This window comes from Lissotriton helveticus, chromosome 8 (genome assembly GCF_964261635.1).
Source record: "Lissotriton helveticus chromosome 8, aLisHel1.1, whole genome shotgun sequence".
NCBI lineage: Eukaryota > Metazoa > Chordata > Amphibia > Caudata > Salamandridae > Lissotriton > Lissotriton helveticus.
The window spans coordinates 618,512,956-618,538,653 of record NC_136069.1 but is presented as its reverse complement, the minus strand read 5'-3'; the positions used below and the strand labels follow the sequence as shown (position 1 = coordinate 618,538,653).

The window sequence follows — 25,698 nt, the reverse complement described above, 5'->3', positions numbered from 1 at the left end:
CAAAGTACATTTTTATGCCTGTTGGTTCTAAAAATAAAACAACTATATCTTTGGATATAAAAACCATTGGCCTGGAGTTCAGTCTTTGAGTGTGTGAAATCCTTTGCTGACTGAGTGTGTGCAACAAATGCTTTGCACTGCCCTCTGGTACTGCCTTACTGCTCGACCAAGCTACCACTTTGGAGAGTAAGGTCAGTTCTGACTTTAACCTCTGTTATACCTCTGGGGGTTGGTGGACGCTATACACACTGTACTTCTTCTAGTCCACTATATATAGAGCCACTTTCTCACAGGGCTCCTCTGTTGGCACTAGGCTCTGGGCTCGGCCCTGCAACTGTTGTCACATGTCCTAGGCAGTACACATTCATGTGTTTTTTCTTACACTCACGGGCCTCAGGCTGTGGCTCCTGTTCTGGGGTGGACAGTCTTGTTTCTTGTGGCTTCCACTGTGGTGTGTGTTCAGGCGGTATGCTCTACCGTTGTCATGTTGTTTTGACCCTTGGAACTTCGTTCCTCTTGGATTATAGGACCCGATGCTTGGATCCTTCTTGAAGTGGGTCTCGCTGAATTGTTTCTTACATTGGCACGGAACTTCTAGTTCTGTTTTTCTTTTTGTCTGTGTCTGGGTAAGAGAGGGCTCACACCGTCCCCCGTCGGTTTTGGTGTCTTTACCATCCCTTGTTCATACTCCTTAAGGTGGGTCATGGGTCTGATGCCCGTTGTCCTGGCATTGCGGTTTCCACCGTTTTTCGTCAGCAGTTGATGAATATTTTCTCCTGGAACTTGGTGGTTGTTTCGTAGACCCTCTTCCTATGGGGTATGGCTTTGGTATCTATTTTAAATTAAGGAATCTGCGGCTAGATGTCTCTATCGGATGGAAGAGTTGCTTACCTTCAGTAATGATATATCTGGTAGAGACACAGTCTAGCCGCAGATTCCTTAACGCTTGCCCATCCTCCCCGCTCTGCGAAGGCCTTTTTCATATGGTGTTTTTCCACCTAGCCCCACTTTCTCGTAGTCTTGGTCTTCCGGAGGTATGCTGTCGCACCTCACTCTGTGTGGTTCTCCGTGGGGCTCTTCGGACACTTTTCCGTCCTAGTGTTTGGTTGGTGGCGTGTTCTCGCACCTTCCTTTGTCGCAGGGGGTGTGGTTCGACTTTCGAGCCCTTTGGCTCTCCACTCCGTCCATGTTTTAAGGTGGTCCAGGTCTATACTTTTTACTACCTTCTCATGTTGTTCCACCTGTGCTCCTCACGCGTGGAGTTATTCTGGGGCACGGCTTGGCACTTTGTTGGGCCCTTGCTCGCAGCACGTACTCTGTGAGCTCCTTTCAGTCCCTCCGGGTACTCGGTGCCTTTTCAACAATTTTGTTCTTTTTTAACACACTATTCCTATGCTATCCCAGTTTTTTGCACGGCTCCACGTTGTGGCGCGTAAACGTTTCCTGCAGAAAACTGACGTCAGCACGCCGGGAGGGGCTTATATGGCACCATTGACGTCACTTCCGTGGACGACGTCAGGACCGAGCCGGGCGACGACGCCTTCCGGCGTGCAGAGGTATTGCTGGGGGAAAAAGATTTTCTGGATCTAGTCTGACGCCTGGGGAGACATTCTCAGTTAAGGAATTTGCAGCAAGACTGTGTCTCTACCAGATATACCATTACCGAAGGTAAGTAACTCTTCCGTTAGTAGGTTAGTAAGGTAAAAACACTGAAAACGCCTTATTTGTCCTGTATGTTCTGCATCTTACACTGTTAGGATCAAACCCAATACTTAATACCTCATGACACACGTAAATAACAATTGCGTCTTTAACATATGCTAATTTCTAACTGATGTTTTATTATCAAACTATAGTTGAAATAAAGTTAAAATCACTAACAGTTATTTACATTTGAAAAAAGAGCCACTGTGTCAGAAAGGCCCACCGACACTTCCCTCTCACAGTGAGTGGTTGTGACCAAATACTTTTTCACTGACTGGCTTGTCAGTCGTTGGTTTGTTGGCTTCCAATGATTATTCCTTTTTATTGTTTTAAATTATTTATCTGTTGTATTACGGCCTTAGTGTTTTGTATGTGTTTTATGGGCTGTCCAAGAAATAAATAGAATATTGATTGACTTGCCGTTCAACAAGAGGGAAGAGTGTATCTGCTTTCACTGCAAGTGCAGTGAGGTGTAGAAGGGATGAGCACTGGAGGTTGTCAGTACATGATATGGACCAGCAAGGTCATGTCTGAGCAGATTGGCGATTGCATTCTTCAGCTGGAGAGGGGGAGAGGCAGAGGAGAGGAGAAAGCTTGATCACATATGAAGAGAGGTCAAGTTGGAGAGATGATAGATTATCAAGTGGTGCGTACATTGGTTTTGGTAGATAGCGTTGTACGAAGGGTGCACAGAAGAACACATCCAACCTGCAACACAGCAGTGAGACCATGCTCAGTTTGTAAAAAAAGAAAAAAGGGGGTGGGGGGGATAAGCTGGCTTGAGAGCATGGTAACATCAAAAAACAAAGGGATGGAGGAAGGGTAGACTTTTTCACTCAGATGAATATGGATAGGTCCAAAACAAGTGAGCGATCTCCTACAACCCTATCATCATTCTTACTGAGACCACGGTTGGGCAGTCTTAGATAGGATTGAAAAATCTTTCTCCCAGAAGTTTAGTAAACTTAACAAGAGGGACAAATCTAGAGAATACAACTGACAGTTAATAGCACAATGGATGGAGAAGTTGGACAGCAGACCAGGAAGGCCTTTGTTCTGATTAAGGCTGATGAAATACTTATAGAAAATAAGCAGCGGGCAGGTGCATCTTGACTAAAGTGAAGTTTTTCATAACTACCACTCACCTCAGGATGTCCTCTGGACAAATGTCAAAGGTTCTTACAACACTAGTACTCCTTGCATTTATGATACACCTTCTCCATCCAATACTTCTGTGCCCCCATTTCCTTATGTGAGCTCCAGCCGCCATCAATGACAACATGAATACTTTTGGTACGTCTGTTGCCTTATGTAGGAACGTATGTCACAAACATCTAAAGAAGTGCAACTGTTGTGTGCTTTTGCAAGCTTATCGTCTTATCAGTTTTAGAATGTGCCAAGTCTTTTTCCAATGCCAACACGTTTAGTTACTTTAAAAAAGGGTCGCCTGCTTAATACTTCTTACCTCAGATTCCTTATGTTAGAATATGCCCAGGCGTTTAACTGGATCCAGTTAATTTAAACTGCAGTACTCCCGTGCACTGGCAGATGTTGCTGTGCTGCTCCGCCTAAGCTTTGTACTGCCCCTGGCATGACAAAACAGTCACATAAAAATGCCAACCATTTGCCATTACCTGCTTCCCTGATGGGAGCACCCCCCAGACCTGCTTGTCCACCTAGCACTTCCTTACCTGTGATACCCACCTTAAACACTCTTTGACCACATGATGCTCCTCTGTGTTTTATCCTTCCTACTATGTTCCCTTCAAGGCTGTTCATCCCTTTCCAATTTTCCAACAAGAGATACCTTCCACTGAAGAATTCTCAACCTTAAATGGGTTGGCCTCGTGATTTTTCTTTTCTTGGAAAATTTATGCTGCTGCCCCATGAAAGAAAGTGCTTCGATTGCCTTAAGAGCATCTCAACAGTGCTAGTTCATGCTTTATTGTTTTCTACTCAAGATGATGGTCTGGGCTTCCGTTTCGCTGTTCCAGCACAAGTTATTCTTAGTCTTTTTCCTCTTCATCCTCTGAGATTATTTAAAGTTTCTCCTTCCAGTCATTATTGTATTCCTGTGATCCACCTGATATACAGGTTAGCAGATGGCAACACTTGCCCTTCTCTTCAGCACAAAAAGTATGAGGCACAGCGTTGTCTGGTGGTGTACATTTGGGTTGATATTTTAAGTTCCCTATTCCATCTGAAGAGTTGTGCCATAGGTCACACCCTCTAGTATAAACATCCTTCCTTCTTCATGCTGACAATTATTTTTCACTTCAAGTTTCTAGTGACTCATAAATTTAGTGGGTAAGATTTCTTTCTGATAGATACATCTGCCGTGTGGATTCCTCACCTTGTGAATATCCCCTTGCATCAGCAACATTCGGAAATTCTTTTTGTAGCTTTGTGCCGACGTGGACTTGGACGTCATAGAGACACGGCATCGCACGCGACTCCGCTGACGTCACCGACGCCTACAATAGGCCCACGCCGGCGTGATGACATCAGTTCCCTTTTTTCCGCGTCGTCGACGCTAATGGTTTCGGGATACTCAGTAGCTTTTGGTAACTCTGTTACTTTTTTCTTCGTTTTCTTTGTTCTCTTGCCTCTTTGTCTCCCTAGAATGTCGACGAAGAAGACTGGATTTAAGCCCTGCAGGGAGTGCGGGAAAATGATGTCCGTTACGGACCCACACCAGGACTGTATTTGGTGTTTAAGCTCCGACCACGACGTGGATGGATGTTCGTCGTGCCAAAAAATGAACCCAAAGGCCCTGCGAGAGAGGGAGACCAAACTTCTTGTGGCGAAGCTGAAAGCCGATAAAAGAAGGAAGACTTCAAGATCCCGCTCGAGGAAGTCGAGATCGAGGTCTAAATCAAGATCAAGATCTCGAGAGGCATCGGCTTCGAAGTCCTCGTCGGATCATGCTTCGAGGTCGCATAAGAAGCACAAGAAAAGGAGGCATGAGCCTCGACGTCATTCGGGTGAGAAGTCGGGCTCGAAGTCGAGGTCGCCCAAGAAGGTTAGATCGAAGGTGATCCCACCGCAAGAGGCTTCCGATCGGGAAGGCGAAGCCTCACCTTCGGAGTCACAAGTTCAATCTCCTACTCCGGTTTCCAATCCAACCCCGACGCCGTCTCCGGCTCAAGAAGAGGTGGAGGAAGTTCCTAATGAGGAAGAAGAATTGGCTCCTGTTGAAGAGCCGAATTCGAATCTGCCTCGAGATCAGCCTGAGGGTGATCATCCACCTTTTCCTGCACCAGGTCAGGATCCATCAGCGTTCCTGAACGCTATGTATGGGGTATTCTCAAGATCATGGTACCCCTCTGGTGCACCTTCGGGTCCCATGGGTCCAATGGCATTTAATTTGGGTGTTCCACACTCTTATGCCCCGGCACCTTTCATGCCGTATATGCCAGCCCCGACTCCGCTGTGGCAGTACCCGGCTCTGCCGAGGTCGACGCCGGCTCGACCGAAGTCTACGACTCCGGTACCGGCGTCGCCCGCTCCAAGCAGATCTTTGGAGCATCCATCTAAGCCTTCGGATTCTGTACCGACGTCGGCTCCGGCACCGTCGGAGTCGGTGGTGGATCCGACTGCGATCCGTGTAAAGGAGAGGTCCAGGAGGGAAGCTCAACGCCTCCTGGAGGAACGGAGGTATTACGAGTCTCACCCAGACTTGGAGGAAGGTGAACTGGATGAGGATTGTTTCGAAGAGCTGGCTGATGCTAGTGACCTTGATTTTTCCCCAGAGTGGGAGTTGCCATCAGGTCCGGATACGCCTTCAAAGGATGTCCAGCAATATCACGTGGTAATGGGGAAGGCAGCAGGACTTTTAGGTTTGACATTACCAACTGTTGAGTTTAAGTCAAATCTGCTTACAGAAGTACTCCATTCACCAAGCTCAGCTGTGGAACCGTTACTCCCATTTAATGAGGCATTAACTGAACCTATTATGGAGGTGTGGAAAAAGCCTCTTTCTGCTCCTGCTGTCTCAAAAAGTGTGGCGAGGAGATATAGGGTGGCTTCCGAAGACCCTGCCTTTTTATCATCTCACCCTTCTCCTGAAAGCCTAGTGATTCAGGCTGCGTGCTCTAAAAAGTCGGTTGGTGCTTTTCCCCAAGTGCCTGGTGACAAGGAGGCCAAGAAACAAGATCAAGTGGCCAAGAAAACTTTCTCCTCCGCTAGTATGGCGTTAAAGTCAACGAATGCCTTTTGTCTCATGGGGAGGTATGTGCACGCACTTATGGACTCAATGCGTTTGATTCCTAAGGTTCCAGAGGACTGCAGGGGTGACTTTGAGGAGGTGTTATCTGATACTCAAGCGGCAGCTCGTCAAGTTATCCAGAGCGGTCTAGATACTGCAGATTCTGTGGCACGGATCATGGGCACTGCGGTTGCCACAAGAAGATCAGCTTGGCTGAAATCCTCGGATTTTTCTGCGGATGTGCAGTCTGCACTATTAGATTTACCTTTTGATGGAGTTGGACTCTTTGGCAAGAAGGCAGATAGAGCCTTAGAGAGGTTTAAAGACAGCAGAGCAACTGCTAGATCTCTTGGTCTTCAAGTAAGAGGTTCAACGACCAGAAAGTTCAGAGGTTTTGGACGCTCTTCTTTTCGTACCTATAGAGAAGGTCAGCAGCAGCAACAACAGCAGCAGCAGCAAAATACCTTGTATAGGTCATACAGGGGAAAGCAAAGGGCACGTCCTCGAGGGCGTCAAGCCTCTTCCTCCTCCACCTCCTCCAACCCCCCAGCCACAGAAAAGCAGCCCTAGATCTGCCATTCAGGATCATGCGGGTCCGGTGGGGGGTCGGCTTACCCACTTTCTACGGGATTGGGAATCGGTTACATCAGGTCTTTGGGTTCTCAATCTCGTAGAAAATGCGTATGCCCTTCCCTTTCGGGAATTCCCTCCCAATTACCCTCCTTGCCAGGGGTATTGCTCAGAGGAACATCTGTTGCTCCTTCAAGAGGAAGTTCAGACTCTATTAAGAAAGGGTGTGATAGAGGTGGTCCCAGAGCAGGAAAGGGGTCAGGGATGCTACTCCCGGTATTTCCTGATTCCCAAGAAGGATGGCAGGCTTCGTCCAATCCTGGATCTCAGGATCTTGAATCTCTATCTGAAACGAGAGAAATTCAAGATGCTCACCCTTGCTTAGGTTCTTCAGGCACTGCTGGAAGAAGACTGGATGGTGTCGCTCAACTTGCAGGATGCGTACTTTCACATCCCCATCCTGAAGTCGCACAGGAAGTATCTCCGTTTTACGGTGGGATCGCAGCACTATCAGTTTGCGGTCCTTCCGTTTGGGCTTACTACTGCGCCTCGAGTCTTCACCAAGGTGATGGCAGTGGTGGCGGCGCATCTCAGAAGGTCTGGGATTCCTGTATTCCCTTATTTGGACGACTGGCTGATCAAAGCAGAGTCGTCCGAGAGAGTGCTCCATCATCTGCGAGAGACAACCCAGTTGTTGTACAGGTTGGGTTTTTCGATAAATGTACCCAAGTCTCACCTTGTGCCCTTCCAGCGCAACCTGTTCATAGGTGCTGTACTGGACACAGCTGTATGTCGTGCATTCCCTCCTCCTCAAAGGATTCGCGACATACTGGAAATGATTCCTTTATTTTACAATGGAGCGGTCTTTCCAGTCCTGAAGGTCCTTCGCCTGCTCGGTCTGATGGCTTCATGCATTCTGTTGGTCAACCATGCACGCTGGCACATGAGGGCGCTCCAGTGGTGCCTCTGCAGGCAGTGGTATCAGCACAACCGAGATCTCAGGGAGTCAGTGAGGATCTCCAGAGAAGCTGTGGCGGATCTGTCTTGGTGGGGCGTGGAAGGCAACCTGTCTCAGGGGAAGCCTTTTCAGTTGCCTCCTCCGGTGGCCACAGTGATAACGGATGCATCCACTCTAGGATGGGGTGCTCATCTGGGGGATCTGGAGGTCAAGGGTCTTTGGTCTCCAGAGGAAAGGTTGCTTCACATCAACATTCTGGAATTGCGGGCGATACGTTTGGCGCTCAAGGCCTTCCTCCCTTCCCTTCGCGGTCGTTCGGTCCAGGTCCTGACGGACAACACGACCGCGATGTGGAACATCAACAAACAGGGTTTGTATAAATGTAATGGTATAGGTGTTACAGAAAAGGGCTGACTTGATTTGTCATGCTTGGGGATCATCCTGTGATAGTATTATTTTGCTCTCACAATGTTTTTACTTTTTCAAAAAAAGTCACAGTGGGGGTCACAGTGTCTCTGCAGAGAGGCTCTGCGTCTCTGGTCCTGGGTTCAGGACCATCAGATTTGTCTGATGGCAAATCATCTGGCCGGAGTTCTGAACGTTTGTGCGGACAGTCTCAGTCGGCATTTCTCTGCCTACCACGAGTGGAGGCTTCACCCGGAGGTGGTTCACGACATCCTGCAGATGTGGGGGACTCCTCGGGTGGACCTGTTCTCCACTCGCGAGAATGCTCACTGCCTGTCATCCTGCAGTCTCCAGTATCCGATGCAAGGTGCCGTGGGGGACGCGTTTCAGTTGAGTTGGAGAAATCAACTCCTTTACGCGTTTCCTCCCATACCTTTGATTCCTCTGGTTCTGAGGAAGATTCGCCAAGACCGGGCCCAAGTCATATTGGTCGCCCTGGACTGGCCAAGAAGGGTGTGGTATACAGATCTTCTCCACCTCTCCTCTCACCCGGCGCTCCGTCTCCCTCTCAGGGCAGACCTCCTCTCTCAGATGGAGGGGCAGGTTCTACACCCCCACCTCCAGACATTACACCTTCATGCCTGGAGATTGAACGGGGCAACCTGAATTCCTTTTCTCTCCCGCCTGACGTGGTGGATGTCATCTTGTCGGCCAGGCGTGACTCCACTAAGTCCATCTATTAATATAGATGGTCAAAATGTGTCCCTTGGTGTGGAGGAAAATCTATTGACCCTTTGAGAGCCCATTTGTCTGATGTTCTCCAATTTGCCCTTTCTCTGGCGCAGCAAGGGCTTGCTGTTGCCACAGTTAAGGGCTATCTTTCTGCGCTGTCGGCATTTCTTTGTTTGCCTGATCAGCCATCTCTTTTCAAATCTCCTGTGGTTTTAAGGTTTTTAAAGGGTCTCACAAATATGTTCCCTCCTGTTCCTTTTATTGTGCCTCAGTGGGACTTAAATCTTGTCTTGACTTTTTTGATGGGTGCTCCTTTTGAGCCTCTTCACAAATGTCCTATGAGGCTTTTGACTCTTAAGACAGTCTTCCTCGTTGCAATAAACTCTGCAAGGAGGGTGAGTGAGCTTCAAGCTCTTAGTTCCAAGCCCCCTTTCTTGACCATTCATGCTGATCGAATGGTTCTTAGGACCAGGGCTGCTTTTCTTCCAAAGGTGGTTACTCCTTTCCACCTTGGTCAATCTATTACCCTCCCTACCTTTTATCCTCCCCCACACCCTTCCAAGGAGGAGGAGAGGTTGCACCGTCTGGACCCCAAGAGGGCGGTGTCCTTTTACTTGGACAGATCTAAAGACTATCGTTTGGATGACCAGCTCTTCATTGGGTTTGCTGGCTGCAAAAGAGGAAGAGCGGTCCTTAAAAGAACTTTGTCAAGATGGATCGTCCTCTGTATAAAGATCTGCTACTCTTTGGCCGGTAAGGAACCACCAGAGGGTATAAGGGCTCATTCTACAAGAGCTAAGTCTTCAACCTCTGCATTGGCTAGAGGTGTTCCTGTAGAGGATATTTGTAGGGCGGCAACTTGGTCTTCCCTCCACACTTTCGCGAAGCATTACTGCTTGGATACCAAAGTGAGGGGGGACGGCCACTTTGCGCGCTCTGTCCTCCAGGATTTCCTGGTTTAGAAGAGTGGACGCCCTCCTCGGGAGTGGGGACTGCTGTGGGACTCTATTCACAAGGTGAGGAATCCACACGGCAGATGTATCTATCAGAAGAACAAGTTACTTACCTTCGGTAACGCTTTTTCTGGTAGATACAATATCTGCCTGTGGATTCCTCACTGACCCACTCGCCTCCCCGTTGTCCACTCTTCTATACCAGAGTTTCTGTAATGTATTTATTTTATTGTCAAGGAGTTGTTTATTTCAAATATTTTATTGCATTTGCTTCACACTGTGTGTGTGTTACCTTGATATTTGTACTGCGTATACTGTGTATATGTCTACTGTCATTGGTCCGTCCGTGTGTCTCGAAGGCACGGAAAAAAGGGCGGAACTGATGTCATCACGCCGGCGTGGGCCTATTGTAGGCGTCGGTGACGTCAGCGGAGTCACGTGCGATGCCCTGTCTCTATGAAGTCCAAGTCCACGTCGGCGCGAAGCTACAAAAAGAATTTCCTAATGTTGCTGACGCAAGGGGATATTCACAAAGTGAGGAATCCACAGGCAGATATTGTATTTACCAGAAAAAGCGTTACCGAAGGTAAGTAACTTGTTCTTCTGTTCTCTAGATTTTTATGAGGTTTTTTTCCATATATATATGCTGTAACGTTTAATTTTTGCCTTGACAGATTGCCTTTTCTGTGTTCCAAGTTATTGTTGAAAATTAGAAAAACACATAAACATATTCATCTTGAGACCCTGTTATAGGTTTTCAAACATCTCTGTGCCCCTTATACTGTCTATGGAAGATTGTTATTTGCACAAATACTCCTCTGCTTATTTCCCACTCCTAACCTTTAGGTCAGTAGGAAGGGTAGGAATGTGAGAAAACTGCATGGACTGTCATAGGTAAAAGGAACCTAAGAAATCGCCTTGCTATACTCTGATGAATGATATCTCTCCCCTTCTTTAAGCACTACTCACAACAACCCAAAACCTACCCATGTCAGATGCATCAAGACATCAGCCTACTGCTGTTCTTCAGTCTGAGTCATCCGCAATCATATATTCTTGCACCTGCACTCTCCTTCAGGGAAGCCTGAACTATGCTGGCCAGTTGCCCGGTCCATAGTGATCCGAGCTAGGCCTCAGTGCTCTTCTTGTGTCTAGGGAACAAGGATCCCAGTAATTTACTGAAAGTCAGCTCTAATAGAAGTAATGCAGACATGCTCTCCTGTTCCCTTCTGCTTCCAATGCTGTTGCCCGTGACTTATTTAAACCCTCCTGTGCTGGGTGAAGCTCCTTAGGGGAGCAGCTTGGGCCAGACTTCGACAAATACAAGTCAACTTTTCAGCAGGAATAGTGAACACTCCATATCTTCATGTGAGCATCTTTCAATGGATGAAGGTAGTCTAGAAAGCAGAGGCTTTGTTGGCTCCAGCATCACTAAGGGTCTTAAGTATAGGTACTCACAAAGGTAAACCCCAAAATCTTAAATGAAAGTGGGGTTCTTCTGTTCCAAACTGCTGCATAACTTAAATGTACACAGTGTAGGAAACTAAATCATGAAGGAGCTGCATCCCAGCGTTTACTGATAAGTAATGTTTCAATTTCTTCTAAAGCTCCCATCCAGGTTTTTTATGTAGACAGCGAATGTATAAAATATACCTAGGATTCAGGACTAATTCTATATTTTACATAATGAATAATGCAAAGGATTTATATTGTTTTAATTTCTTTTCCAGCTGAAGACATTCCAGAACTGCTTAGCTCTTCCAGTCTGTTTTCTATGCTGCTTCCTCTTATTATTGCGCATATAGGACCAGTGGCTGCGGCAATTCCAAAGGTAAGCGACTAAAATACATCTAGCTACAGTTTTTTTTAATATAACATTTTCTGATTTCAAAAAGAAATCCTGAGAAAAACCCCCAGCAGAGTAATTTATGGAGCAACAACATTGTGTTCCGGTACACAGTAGAACAAAGCTCAGAGTACAGTATTTACATCTTGCACAAAGTACATACAACATCAATGTGAATCCAATATTATATATACACCAACTTACTAATCTAGGCTATGTGGTGCATGTGAATGGCAGGGCATCCCAATCCAGCAGGGAGCTGTCACAGTGAAGCAGTGTGTGTACACTAGCAGGAGTCGAAGTCAATGCTTCTGTCTTGTCAGGGTCGCTGTGTCGAATATACGTGACAAAGGGCTCCTGAATGTCTTTAGAACGGGTTGTAACTGGCAGAAGGTCCCAGTTTGCTGCTAATTGCTCCTGGCAGTAGGAGACGTCAGTCAGTCAGTCAGTCAGCTTGTGGGAATCGTTTTTAATCCCCAGTGTATTGCCACTCTGCATTTAGCCAGAAGACGTAGCATCGCAATGAGGTGTTTGCATCTGTCCGGAGCATCCTTAACATACCCAAGTAAACACACCACAGGATCAGGTCAGACTAGGGCCTCGATAATGGCATTCAGTGCTACAGACCGCAGTCTAGAAGCTCTCCACCCATGTCCATGCCAGGTGTAGCTCCTGACTCCTGACAGCGCAGGCTGCGCGAGTCAGTAACCAGTCCCATTCTGTGAAGTTGCAATATATTTTATGTAAGTAGTTAAAATGTATGTCTCAGTCTGTAATTGGGGACAGTCTCTCAGATTGGCCATCATGGTTTTTTTTCTTAATTGAATTTACATCTTAATTCAGAAAATCCCATCACTGATGGCTATGACTGTGATGTGCCTTCTAATTGCAGTCCCTTCCTTTTTAGTTGAAGTCTAAATCTGCATTTTAAAATGTTCTTTCAGGAAAGATTTTATTCATTGTAAGAAGAACATAAAGTGCTTTGTACTCATTCGTGACCACAGTATTCTTGCGTGATTGTAGTTGAGCGTATGGTTAGCTAAGCACTTGAATGTGCAAGTCACCTCTTTGTTCTTTCACACCCTGATCCCCACCCTTGCAATAGCCTGTCCTTTTTTATAGCTTTCTCAAATTATCAGGAGGTAGTCTCGCATCGCCTCATGTGTAGTTGAAGATGTTTCTATCACTTTGTTCTGCCATTCCCTAGCAGAAAATTAGTCTTAGCCGATACAATGATTGTTGGTTGTTTTAGACTTTAATACAGTTCCCCTGATAGTATCAGGTGGTCTGCAAATGAAATAGCGGGAACATATTGATCTTTGTAAGCATGAAACGTTTGTCTTTACGGCATGAGTTTAACAATAGTTTATCAATTCTAACTTATATCCAGAAGTTGAATTAGCATTTTTTTCCAACTAGTAGAAATGTCAAGTTGATTTTTGTGTAAATGTACATGTAGTCAATTCAAAGAAAACTATGTTCACTCAGTCAATCACTGATGTTCTTTTTGTATGTTATTTGAATGCATTCGATATATGACTTCATCTCTTGCAGTTTGTCATTGATTTACTTTACTCTTCTTGCCTGAACAAAACTTTATTCTTGCAGGCTGCCGTTGAAGTTTTTGGGCTAGTTCAACAGTTACTTCCTTCGGTAGCCATTTTGAACCAGAAATATTCTCCACCTACCTTCAATCCCAATCAGTCCACTGATAGTACCACTGGAAACCAGCCTGAGCAGCTCTCTGCTTGCACTACCTCCAATCATTATGCAGTTCTAGAGAGTGAACACCCCTACAAGCCAGCAGGCATAACACACTACAAGGTAAGCTCTGCACCCAGTGTGCGATATTTGCAGGGTATAATTTTGGATTTTAAAATTGCATCCTCCTATCTTTTACCCATTGTAAACTAATACTTTCACTGTTCTCCAGTATTGGATCTTGCATAGATTGAAATGCTTAAATCATTCCCAGTCGTGGAAGTCTCACGGCAACACAGAAACGCAGTATGTATTAGTATCATAGGCTACAATGGCAATGCAAAGTAAGTTTAATAACCTATGTACATCCTTTTTAAAAGAGAACCAAACTTGAACTATAACCAATAAGGTGACAGCACCCCGTAGAACACTCCTGACAGAGTCTGAATCCCTCAGATGTTTTACCGCACGTCACTGAATGTGAGTGTTCCTGATTTTGCAGGATCGGAATCTTCCTCAGATTTTTCCTTTACATTTGAAGATTTATCTACAACTACTATGTCTGAGACTTCGAAGAAGGGCCTCTTCAGATTCTGCAAAATCTGTGGGAAGAAAAGGCTACATGCGGAGGATCCACACAAAGACAGTCTTTACTGCCTCTACCCTCAACATCAGGTAAAGGAGTGCAAAGTATGTCACACTTTCTCTTCTAAAACCTTAAAAGACACGGATGGAAGGCGACATCTGTGACTACAGAAGTCTATTTCACAGAAATATACCACTTCTGAGGATGACAGCGATACATCTGTGAAACCCAATAAAAGGTCAGGATCATGTGACTAAGGGCCTGCTGAGGAAAGCCTCTGAGAAAGGAAAAGCTACAAATCATCTCCACCGAGGCGGCCTCCTCTCAACCTTCTACTCCATCCGTGAAGACAAGGGAGTGTAAGCGTTCTTCTTCCTCCGAACCATCAAGGTCAAGAAATCCTCTCAAAACTCTGTTGATGATATTATCATCAGCACTGGTATCGACGACTGTCACCACTGTCTAGTCTACAAGACCATAATCGTCAAGAAATTTGCTTACGACAGCCATTGACACACCCATCTCATCTACAAGGGTAATATTATCAAGATGCTGTCGATGATGACACCGTAGACTGCAACATTGTTGAAGACACGTCGACGACGGCACCATCTATGCCTAAGTTAACATTGATATTGTCGCCTGGACCGTCGACAATGATGAAAATCACCAACATAACAAAAACTGCTTTAAGACCTGAATTGACATCTCCTAGCAAGGTCTCACCTTTGCCACCAAGTCACTTGTTGGACTTGTAAAAGAGTCAGACGATGAAAGGCCTTTTGGGCAACCACACAACCCATCAGAGCTCCAAATAAAATACCAGGAGGAAGACAATGAAGATGAGAAAGAGCATTATTATCATCAATGTTATGCCCCTCCCAACTGGCATTATGAACATTACCAATACTATCCTCATCCCTGGTATGATGAAGTGCAAATGCCTATATCACTAGTCAAGGATTTGCAGGCCATGCTGCAGGATTATAGAAGATATCCTGACCCTCCATAGGAGCAGCCAGTAGCACCACCTCAGCCTGCCTCTCGTTTTACGCCAAAGCATGTTCCTCCACCTGTAATGCCCTGGATGACACCTTCCTCGAACATAGGGGTGCCACTAAGAGAGGACCAAACGTCTTCAGAAGACTAAAGGGAGGGAGGAGATGCAGGTCGTAAACAGTGACCTAGACCAGTACTAAGTTTGCCCACAGTGGACTCACTGACGCTGCCTGCAGCCTCTTTCTGCAAGCCCCTTCTGCCACTGACAGAATCCCAACACCTCAGGACACCTTTGTACCTGTCTCCCCGACCCAAGGAGGAGAGGACCAAAGGTGTCCCCAAGCATCATGAGACCTGAGCCCCCTTGTTGGGGTCAGACAGACTGCCCCCGGATGACTGAGGCTTCTTGGTCTCCTGACTTCATGCAACCTCCTCATCCTGAACACCAGATGGCACATGTGGGTCATGCAGTGAACCCTCAGGTCCCAGTAACCCCAGCATCCGCTCTGCCTCTCAGAATCCATTCAGATTCCAAAGGCCACTCTCCCTGTCTCAACCTTCTTCAAGTCATCTCTATGGCCATCAAAGCCTTCCTACCATCCATCAAAAGGAGGATGGGCAGATCTCGGATACAAAACAACCACTATGTGGTACTTTAGAAAGCAGGGCGAAGTATGGTCTTGGATCCTGTTCTAGGAGACTCGTCACCTCTGGAAGTGTCTGAACCATCATATGATTTCCTGGTCGCCAGTCGCCTGGCAAGGTCCCTGACTGCCAGAGCATACAAACTAAGTAGGTATTGTCTGGCAGACCATTAGTGGTGTTTCCATACTGATGCGGTCAAGGGTGTCTTCAATCAGTGTGGAATGCCCTGGCTAGATCTGTTTGCCACTGTCAAACGCACAGTATCAGCAAATTTGTTCGCTGGCAATTCCTCTGAGTCATTCGGTTGAAGACACATTACAGCTGTAATGGAACAAGGGCTCCTGTGCGCATTCCCTCTGCTCCCTCTCCCTTCCTTGGTTTCTGAAAAGATAAGGACAGGAACACACCTAATCCTTTCACTTGCCCCGGACTGGGTTATGAAAGTGTGGTACTCTGAGCTTCTTAGCATTTGTCCTTTGTTTAGGCCACCACTTCTGGAAAACCTTCTGTATCCAGTATTGGGGCTATCTTTCATAGATTCACATGCCTGAATCGTTCCCCGTCGCCGAGGCGGGAGTCCCACGGTAAATACAAAAGTAGTGCCAAGAGTAAATAATAGTAGTAGGCTAAAAGAAAAAGCCTAAGGCCTAAGTCTTAGTAGTAGCCTATCTACATCATTATAGTAAAAAGAACCAACGATTGGTCCCAGCCAAACAGCTGCTAGCACCCTCTAGAATCTTACCAGCAGAGGCAGTTCTCCTCAGATTTTCACCTCACGTCGTGTGTGAAGGGAGTCTCCCTGAGTTCTGCTCAGTTTCTTCAGTTATTACTTCTTTTTGGATCATCCAAGATCATTTATTTGACCCTATTAAGGCAGTAATATGGCAGAGTGGCAGAAAACAAGGTAATAGACTACGAAATACGTCTAACCTTTTCCTCAATAACTCTCATGTTCTGAGAGATGAGGCTATTATTGGGACTACAGAGATTTTAATCTGTCGCTTCTGATGAGGACAACAAGGATTTCTTCACCTCATAGGAGAGGTCGCACCAGGAGCCTCCAGAGGGCGCGCAAAAAAGCCATAAAGACTTACCTTAAGTCTTGATAGGCACTTCTCACAGAGAGAGGCAATTGGAAAAAAAATCCCATCAGGGAAATCCTCTTAACCTGAGTCTATAACAAAACTACATGTCTATTATTACTGCCTCAGTCAAAAAACAACGAAAGAGTGTCCTTCTCAAGAGAGAGAAGTGGAAAAAGAATCACAGTTGACTCTTTAGAAAGCCCTCACTCACCAACCTAGTTGGTGACATGCTTCATTACCTGGCCCCACCAGGAAGGTCTAAGGTAACCTTCTCACAACAGGTTTTCAATATTTTTCCTGTTCTTTTCACACTATGACCACCAGGTCAGGGTGAGCCTCAGCGCACTCATACTCAGCTTTTCTAACCGCCCGCTTTTCATTTTAGCCATGCTGGGTTGGCCTGTGAATAAAAAAATTGGGGACACAACCCAGTCACTTTTATCTCACATCACTTTCTCACACACACACACAAATTACCCAGCTCCGCAGTAACTCTGACGTCGAAGCACACCGAGGGGTTCTAGACCTTCCTGGTGGGGCCCCATGATGAAGCATGTCACCAACTAGGTTGGTGAGTAGGGGCTTTGTAAAGAATCAACTGTGATTCTTTTTCCACTTCTCCTCTCTCTTGAGAAGGACGCTCTTTTGTTGTTTTTTTACAGTATTGCATAGGTGGACCAAGAGTGCTCCTTTTAGACTACCTAAAAACCCTCTCTTGTTCATGGATACTATTACTGCCTCACCAATATTGACCTCATCTACGATGGCCTCGTCTACGATGGCTTCCTATGAGGCCATCTACGATGGTAGTCTACTACAGCCTCATCTACGATGGTCGTCGACGACGGCCTCATCTACGATGGTCGTCGACGACGGCCTCATCTACTATGGTCGTCGACGACGGCCTCATCTACGACGGTCGTCGACGACGGCCTCATCTACGACGGTCGTCGACGACGGCCTCATCTACGACGGTCGTCGACGACTGCCTCATCTACGACGGTCGTCGACGACTGCCTCATCTACGACGGTCGTCGACGACTGCCTCATCTACGACGGTCGTCGACGACTGCCTCATCTACGACGGTCGTCGACGACTGCCTCATCTACGACGGTCGTCGACGACTGCCTCATCTACGACGGTCGTCGACGACTGCCTCATCTACGACGGTCGTCGACGACTGCCTCATCTACGACGGTCGTCGACGACTGCCTCATCTACGACGGTCGTCGACGACTGCCTCATCTACGACTGCCTCATCTACGACAGTCGTCGAGGACGGCCTCATCTAGGACTGTCGTCGAGGACGGCCTCATCTAGGACTGTCGTCGAGGACGGCCTCATCTATGACTGTCGTCGAGGACGGCCTCATCTATGATTGTCGTCGAGGATGGCCTAATCTATGAATGTCGTCGACTGCCTCATCTACGACGGTCGACGACGACTGCCTCATCTACGACTGTCGTCGACGACGGCATCATCTACGACGGTCGTTGACGACGGCCTTGTCTTTGATGGTCTCACCCACGAATGGCGTCATCTACGATGGACTCATCTACAATGGCATTGCCTAGGACAGCCTTATCTCGAAGACAACCTCATCTACAATGGTCGTCTATGACAGCCTTATCAATGAGGCCTCATCTACGAATGGCCTCATCTACGAATGGCCTCATCTACGAATGGCCTCATCTACGAATGGCCTCATCTACGAATGGCCTCATCCACAAATGGCCCCATCCACAAATGGCCTCATCCACAAATGGCCTCATCCACAAATGGCCCCATCTACGAATGGCCTCATCCACGGATGGTCATCATACGATTGCCTCATCTATGATTGCCTCTTCTACGGATGGCCTCACCTATGATTGCCTCATCTATGATGGTATTGTCTACGACAGCCTCATCATCTATGTATGGCCTCATCCACGATTGGCCTCATCCACGATTGGCCCCCATCCACGATTGGCCCCCATCCACGATTGGCCCCCATCCACGAATGGCCCCATCCACGAATGGCCCCATCCACGAATGGCCCCATCCACGAATGGCCCCATCCAGGAATGGCCTCATCCATGAATGGCCTCATCCACCGATGGCCATCATAGGACCGCCTCATCTATGATTGCCTCATCTACGGATGGCCTCACCTATGAAGATATGCTGGCTACTTTTATAGAGGCTCAATGTGGGAACCCCCCCCGCCATCCTAGAATGATGCCAACATAGTGATTTTCAAAAAGAAGGATAAGTCTGCTTGGCTTCCGGGGTCGTATAGGCCCATATCATTAATAAATGCTGATGGCAAGTTGTATTAAAAAATCCTCGCAACTCGGCTGGCGCAAGTTATATCCCTGCTGGTATCCAGACATCAACATTGCTTTTTGCCCGGCAGGAGTACTGTTAATCACTTGCATAGGGTGATTGCGCTGTTGGATTATGCTATGGTACAGCAAAAGCATATAGGCATCATTTTTTTAGATGCTGAAAAAGCATTTGACCGCGTATCGTGGTCGTTTCTCTGGGCCACAATGCGAAAGATGGGGTTTGGGCACCATTTTTTGACAGCGCTACAAACTATGTATAAACGTCCGCGGGACAAAATTTGTACAATGGGTAAAGAGTCATCTTTTGTATATATAACTAGGGGAACCCGGCAGGGATGTCCCTGCTCGCCTTTAATTTTTGCTATCTATAGTAACCCACTGCTTCAACTGCTGGAAACAACGAATGGAATACAGTCAATGGTAGTGGGGCAGTATCAAGTGTGTGTTCTTGCTTACGCTGATGATATAGCGGTAATAACATCTGACCCAGAGCAAGCGTTAAGGAAGATTGAGAACTAGACTCAAAAGTTCGGGGAAGTTGCTGGGTATAAGTTAAATGTCTCTAAAACCCAGATTGTTTGTACTGAGGGACTTTGTCCTGGTGAAGTACGTGTTACGCCAGATGCGAGATATTTGGGGATAAAGATTTGGCTATCGCTTCAAGAGATTGGTGAAGTTAACTGGGCAGAGGTAATGTCCTCGGCAAGAAGACAATTGGAAAAGGCCAAGTGCCTTCACTTATCAATAGTAGGGCGATGCAATGTTCTAAAAATGTGCATACTTCCTAGGGCAATATATTACTTCAGGACGGTACCGCTAGAGTTAACACAGTTGCAACTATCACAGCTACAGTCTCTTGCAGATAGATTTATATGGGGCTAGAAGACAACTCAGCGTGCATCAAAATATATGTTGCTACCATTGGTACGTGGGGGGGTGGAGGTTCTGAACTTTTCATTTTACTATTTAGTCTGCCTTTTACAGAACATGCAGTATTTGGTGACCGGCACGGAAGCGCGACCATCTGAAGCTGCTAACATATATCAAATGATGATGGGGACTCAGGCTAGCGAGGCCTTGTTTAGGTTCTATGAACCAAGCTACTTTAAAAGAACGCGATTTAAAATAGCTTGTGCTGCATATAAGGCGTGGAAGGTGATACGCAAAACCACACTAATAAGACGTATAGGCTATTATACGCCTTTTAATTCCACAGAAATACTACCTAGGTGTGAGAAGTTGGCCTGATGTGCAGTGCTCACTATTCTAGTGATCACTATATATCAGTCCAAACAACCCTTATTGATGATTGGTTGTAAGTCAACCTTATAGACCAGCTATCCTAGTAGCATGGATACGAGCAGTCTAAGGCTAAGACTCTAGAGGGCGTGTTAAGCCAGCTGTTTTACCATCACATTACCCCTTGAACACCCAGTGAAAGGACACCACACAAGTGTTATGAAAATAAACAGTGTATTTATTAGAATCACAACAACCCTGTACTCTTTATGAGGACAGGGTGCTAGGCACACAACAAAACTCTTACGAAAATACTTAAGTTAGCACGTTATACACAAATGCCCGAGGGGCACGAAAAACCATATACTTTAAAAGTGGAATGCGAATTACTAGCAGGTAAGTAACAGTTCTAATAGGCTTTGGAATCGCTAGGACTTGACTAGGGAATCGTTGGATTACTACTAGGAGACCTAGGGGACTCGGGTGCAGAGTGTGCACTCTCACGCGGGATGCGGGACAAAGTCTATGGAGGCTAGTAAAGGCAAAGTTAGTGTTCACGGGCGAACCCGACCTGGTAGGAAGAAAACGACAGTGGATCCTGACCCTAGGATAGTGAGGCTATGCTGGGACACCGAAGTGCCGAAGTTACCTAGCCCAGGGGCTGCAGCTGCATAGGTCTGAAAAGACGTCGGGGATCTCGTTGCCGGACCAGGAGCCTGGAAGGAAGAAGTTGCTGGCAGGCGACCAGTGAAGAAAAGTTCGATGGATCCAAGCCTGGATCAAGGAAGAAGGAAACCTGAAAGCAGAGGGGACCAAGTTCTTGAATCACTAGCCAGTGATTAAGTGGGCACCAGGATGGCACCGGGCGAAGTCACCGCAGTCAGGTGAGTGGGCGCTGCTGGGCTCTGCAGTCTCTCGGACCAGGAGGCGTTGTCGGCGACCAGGATGGAGGTGCGAGCTGTCCCACGAAGGTTCTTGCTGTCGACGTCGCTGGACCCAGGATTGGGCAACAAGTCTTGGCAAATGCAAGGCCCACGCGGTGGACCTAAAATGGCGTCTTGGGTGGACCAGGAGGGTCCAGGGTACTTCTCCGATGGAGGGAAGCAAGGGCCAGTCTGGAGCAACCAGACCAGCAGCAGAAATGTCGTCGGGCGTCGTCAGGAAGGCCACAAGCCAGCGGGCTAGTAGCCAAACAACGCGGTGAGCAGCAAAAAGCAGAAGGGCCCCACGCAGATCGTGGAGATGCTGGGGGGCTGCTCTTCGGTGCTGGAGCTGCTCAGGGTGGGGGCTTCTCGGACCCCAAAGCACTCACCAGGAATTCACTCGGCGGGCTTGCTGGAAAGAAGTCGTGCAGTCTTGAAGATGGCCGGTCCCTCGAGGTCTCGTCACACCCACGAATCTCAGCGTGACTGATGATGCAGGTAGAGGTCAGAGGTGCCAGGGAAGCCGGTTCTCGTCGAGCTGGGCAGTCGGATTCCGGAGGAAGGACTTGCAGCAGACCGCAGTGTTCTTAGATGGTGCCTGCGGATGCAGGGTGACTACTCCTTAGTCACAAGGGAGAAATCTTAGGAAGAAGTCTTGAGTTCCTTTCGCAGAAAGTAGTTTCAGGATTCAAAGATGATCTGATTTGGAAGGGGGCCAGTCTCTACCTTTATCCTGTAAAAGGGGGCTGGCACGCGACTAAGTCCTGCCCTAGGGGTGGGACTAGGAGGGGGGTGGTTACACCCACTTCCTTGGCGGGCTTTTCCCCAGCACAGGGTCTGGAGTGACCCTGGAACTGGTTCCAGCCAGCCTATGCACAGTGAGCACCGGGGTGCCACGTGCAGTCACCTTCCTCTAAAGCCCTGCCTACCTACAATACACAAAACCCTGTCTGGGACGGTGCTGGCACCGCCCCTGGCAGGAAACCCTTTGTCCTTATCTCCTGCTCTGGGAGGACTCCCAGCAGCAGGAGGGCAGACTTGTGTCTCGGTGGCAGCATCCATTTTGTGGATGCTAAGGCTCTGTCTGACTTTAACCGGGGTTAGGGGTTACATACACGTCGTGTCCCTCTAGAAGGGTGGAATGCTAACCCCGTCGCCAGAATTGGCGAGGGGTTAGTATTCCAATTCGTATGACACCTTACTCGACATGTTTTGATAAAGCGATACCAGAGTTGGCACATAACCGCGAGGATTATAATGCACTTAAGAGTATATGGTATGCGATATCATGGAAACGGCTAAGGGATAGATCCCGAAAGCCGCAGACAGGCTCAGCTCATGCCAGAGCACCATCTCACACGATTCCAAGCACTCTGCCTTCAGGATTGTTAAGGCCTGCCATAGGAGTGACTGATAGGAGATCTGTGTGTCCATTTTAGGGTTAGATATAGGTATACTATATCTAAAGCAAGGGGTGAGTACACCACCTTGCCCCAGCTGTCGTGCAGCCAGTTGTGTCAGTTTTAGTTAGTCAATCCAGGGGTGGCACAATACATGCTTCAGCCCCTGGGAGACTTCTGGGTGCACCTCAGCCCTGGGTACAGGGACTTGGAGAGGGCCCAGGGCCAATTCAGTACCTGAGTACAATTTGGATAGAGAGAACAGCTAGGCTGTGGGTCTGATTAGCAGGCCCACAGCCAGGGAAAGTCGTAAACCAGTGCAGCAAAAAGCAAAAATCTGGGTGATCATAGGATTGCAGACCCTACTCTCCTACACTAGGTTTTTTGGGATGCAAAGATGGCTAGTTGGCAGATTAAGGGGATACAACACCTAGAGGACATTTATAGTGCTGGGATAATTGTTTCTTTTTCAGATCTAGCTGAACAATACAAGCTATCTAAGAAATGATTTTTAAAAATTTTTGCAAATTCGAGACTTTATTGATAAACATTGTAGATGCATGTCCATAATAACTAATGATTTAATAGAGGCTCTGACAAAAAGTGCTAAGATTGGGGTATTATATGAATCTGAAAGAGACACGTTAGTGATAGATTCCTTACCTTAGAATATCCCCAGGCGTCAGACTGGATCCGGAAATTTTTGCGTAGCAGTACCCTTGCGCGTCGGTAGGCGTCGTCTGCGGCTCCACGTCCGTCGTTGGCGTCGTGGGCGCCGTGATGACGTCGTCGGAGTACTTAGAAGCCGCCTCCGCGTGCTGACGTCAGTTCTTCTTTTTTCCGCGCCAGCAGCGCAGATCCGGAAAAAGTGGTACCTTAGTCACCTTTTGACTAAAACTTTTTGATCTTTTGATCATTCCTTTTCGAAGTCCTCGACTCCGAACGGTGCCGGTAGGGATGCCAGGTTATAAACCCTGTGAGGATTGCGACCGGCTGATGTCGGTCACCGACCCTCACCGTCTGTGTCTCCACTGTCTCGGCGTCGACCACGACGACGAGGCCTGTTCCGACTGCCGGGCCCTGACTTCGAAGGCTAGATGGGAGCGGTCCCGTAAGCGGCTCGAACTCCGGCAGTCTGCCCTGCGCCAAGAGAGGTTCCGGTCCGGACGGAGGTCGAGGGACCGGTCGCGGGAGAGGAGCCATCGGAGCTCCAGGAGTCGACATCACTCCTCAGGGTCGAAATCGTCAGTTAAGCACAAGAAGTCAGAGACTTCATCGCTCTTCCGACTCCCCCCCCCCCCCCCGACGCACGCGCGATGCGGCCGGGGGTTCAGGTGGCACCGCCTGCGCGGCTCCGTTGGAGTGGCAGGCGCCGCGTCCGGCCTCATCCCCTCCGGTCCCTGGGCCTAACGCGGCGCCGGAGGAGATCGAGCGGTTCCTCATGGCCATGAGGTCCCTCTCTCCTCCGACGGGCTCCGCGGCGCCTACTGGGGGTCCTAGCGGGTCGGGGTCTTCGGCCCCACGCCGTCGGATGCTTTGGCTCCGACGCTGCCGGCGCCTTCGGGCCCGGCGCCGCAGGGCCCCGCTGGATCCGGTTCTGGATCCTGGTCGTCGCCGGTGGACTTAACGACCTCCCCGTCGCCAGCCCTTCAGGTGTCACCCCGGCTCCGGCGGCGCCGTCCCCGATGCCTCCCTCGACCCGGTTCCGGCGCCTCTGGGCGCCGCTTCAGACGCCGTTCGGAGAGTTTACTTTACATGAACCGGCCCCCCATCATATTCTAACCCTGAGTACCAGGAGATGGGTGATGAGGAGGATTGGGAGGGGTCTGAGGACCCTCTGGCACGTGAATGCCAGTCTCATGAGGACTGGGCAGGTGAACTTGGGGAGGCCAGTGGTATTGACACTTCGCCAGACACTGGTTTTGTCTCACCTCCTACCGTGGCTACGGAGGAGGGGGCAACCTATAGTGTGGTGTTGATGAGGGCGGCCAAGGCCTTGGGCCTTGAGTTCCCCGTCGCGGCCGTGAGGACTAACCTCCTCACTGAGGTCCTTTAGCCGCAGTCATGCTCAGCCGAGCCTCTGCTGCAGTTTAACGAGGCCTTAACCGACGTTCTTTTGGGCACTTGGTCCAAGCCCGCTAAGGGTTCGCCCGTAGATAGGAACATGGCCAGACGCCACCGCCCGGCTCCGGGCGACCCATGTTTCCTGTCCACCCACCCCACCCCCGAGAGCCTGGTCATCCAGGCCTCCAATTCCCAGACCGCATTCCCGTCAACTCCGCCTGACAGGGAATCCAAGAGGTACGAGCAGTACGGTAAAAAGATCTTCTCCTCCCTTAGTCTGGGACTGCGGTCTTCCAACACCGCATGCCTCTTGGGCCGCTACACCCACTCTCTGTGGGATACGGTTGCGGAAGTGCTGCCAGAGTGTCTGTTGGAGGTACGGGCCAAACTCGGCCAAGCCCTTGTGGAGGGCCGGGATGCAGCCAGATATTCTATCCGGTGTGGGCTGGATACCACCGACTCACTAGGTAGAGCGATGGCAACGACAGTGGCGGTCAGACGCCACGCCTGGTTGAGGTCCGCCAACTTTTCGGCCGATGTCCAAAACACACTGATGGACATGCCGTTTGATGGCCGTCGCCTTTTTGGCGACAAGGCAGACCATGCGCTTGAGCGCTTTAAGGACTCCAGGGCGAAGGCCAAGTCCTTGGGCCTCTGGGCCCCGCGCCAGCAATCGGCTGCCTTTCACTCCTTTCGTGGCCACGGAAGGGGTGTACCCACACGTGCTGCCAGCCACGCTCCGCAGGGTAATACCCAACGCGGTGGCGGGGTCAACGGCGAGGTCAGTCCACACCTTCCCCCGCAGCATCCGCCTCAAAACCCTCCTAGTCCGTGCTTTCAGGCCCATGTGACGCCAGTGGGGGGCAGGGTTCGCCATCACCACCTCCACTGGCGCACTGTCACGTCGAACAGGTGGGTGCTGCAGATCGTCCGAAGGGGCTACTCCCTCCCCTTCGAGGCGACTCCTCCAGCCATGTCACCGCAGAACCACTGTGTATCGGGGGATCATTTGCGACTTCTGCAGGAGGAAGTTATGGCCCTCTTGGCCAAGGGGGACATCGAGCGCGTTCCTGGGCCAGAAGTAGGGTGTGGTTGCTACTCCCACTACTTTCTGGTACCCAAGAAGGGCAAAGGGGGCCTACGCCCTATCTTGGACCTACGGAACGTCAACGGCTTCCTCCGGAAGGAGAAGTTCAAAATGCTGACTCTGGCTCAGGTCTTAGCTGCCCTGGACCCAGGAGACTGGATGGTAGCGTTGGACTTGCAGGACGCTTATTTCCACATCCCCGTCCTGCCGGCCCACCGGCGCTACCTGCGGTTCACGGTTGGCCACGAGCACTTTCAGTATAC

The 25,698-nt window shown here is 48.8% G+C and overlaps 1 protein-coding gene across 5 annotated transcripts in view; it reads left to right on the top strand.

Moving 5' to 3' along the window:
* Positions 1 to 25,698, top strand: part of MYCBP2 (MYC binding protein 2) — a 1,909,483-nt gene that overhangs the window by 776,753 nt on the left and 1,107,032 nt on the right. For all 5 annotated transcript variants that reach the window (XM_078657470.1, XM_078657469.1, XM_078657471.1 and 2 more), the window contains 2 exons: positions 11,260 to 11,360; positions 12,984 to 13,199. In XM_078657470.1, coding sequence (XP_078513596.1) covers positions 11,260 to 11,360; positions 12,984 to 13,199 — 317 coding nt within the window. The remainder of the gene's footprint in view (positions 1 to 11,259; positions 11,361 to 12,983; positions 13,200 to 25,698) is intronic.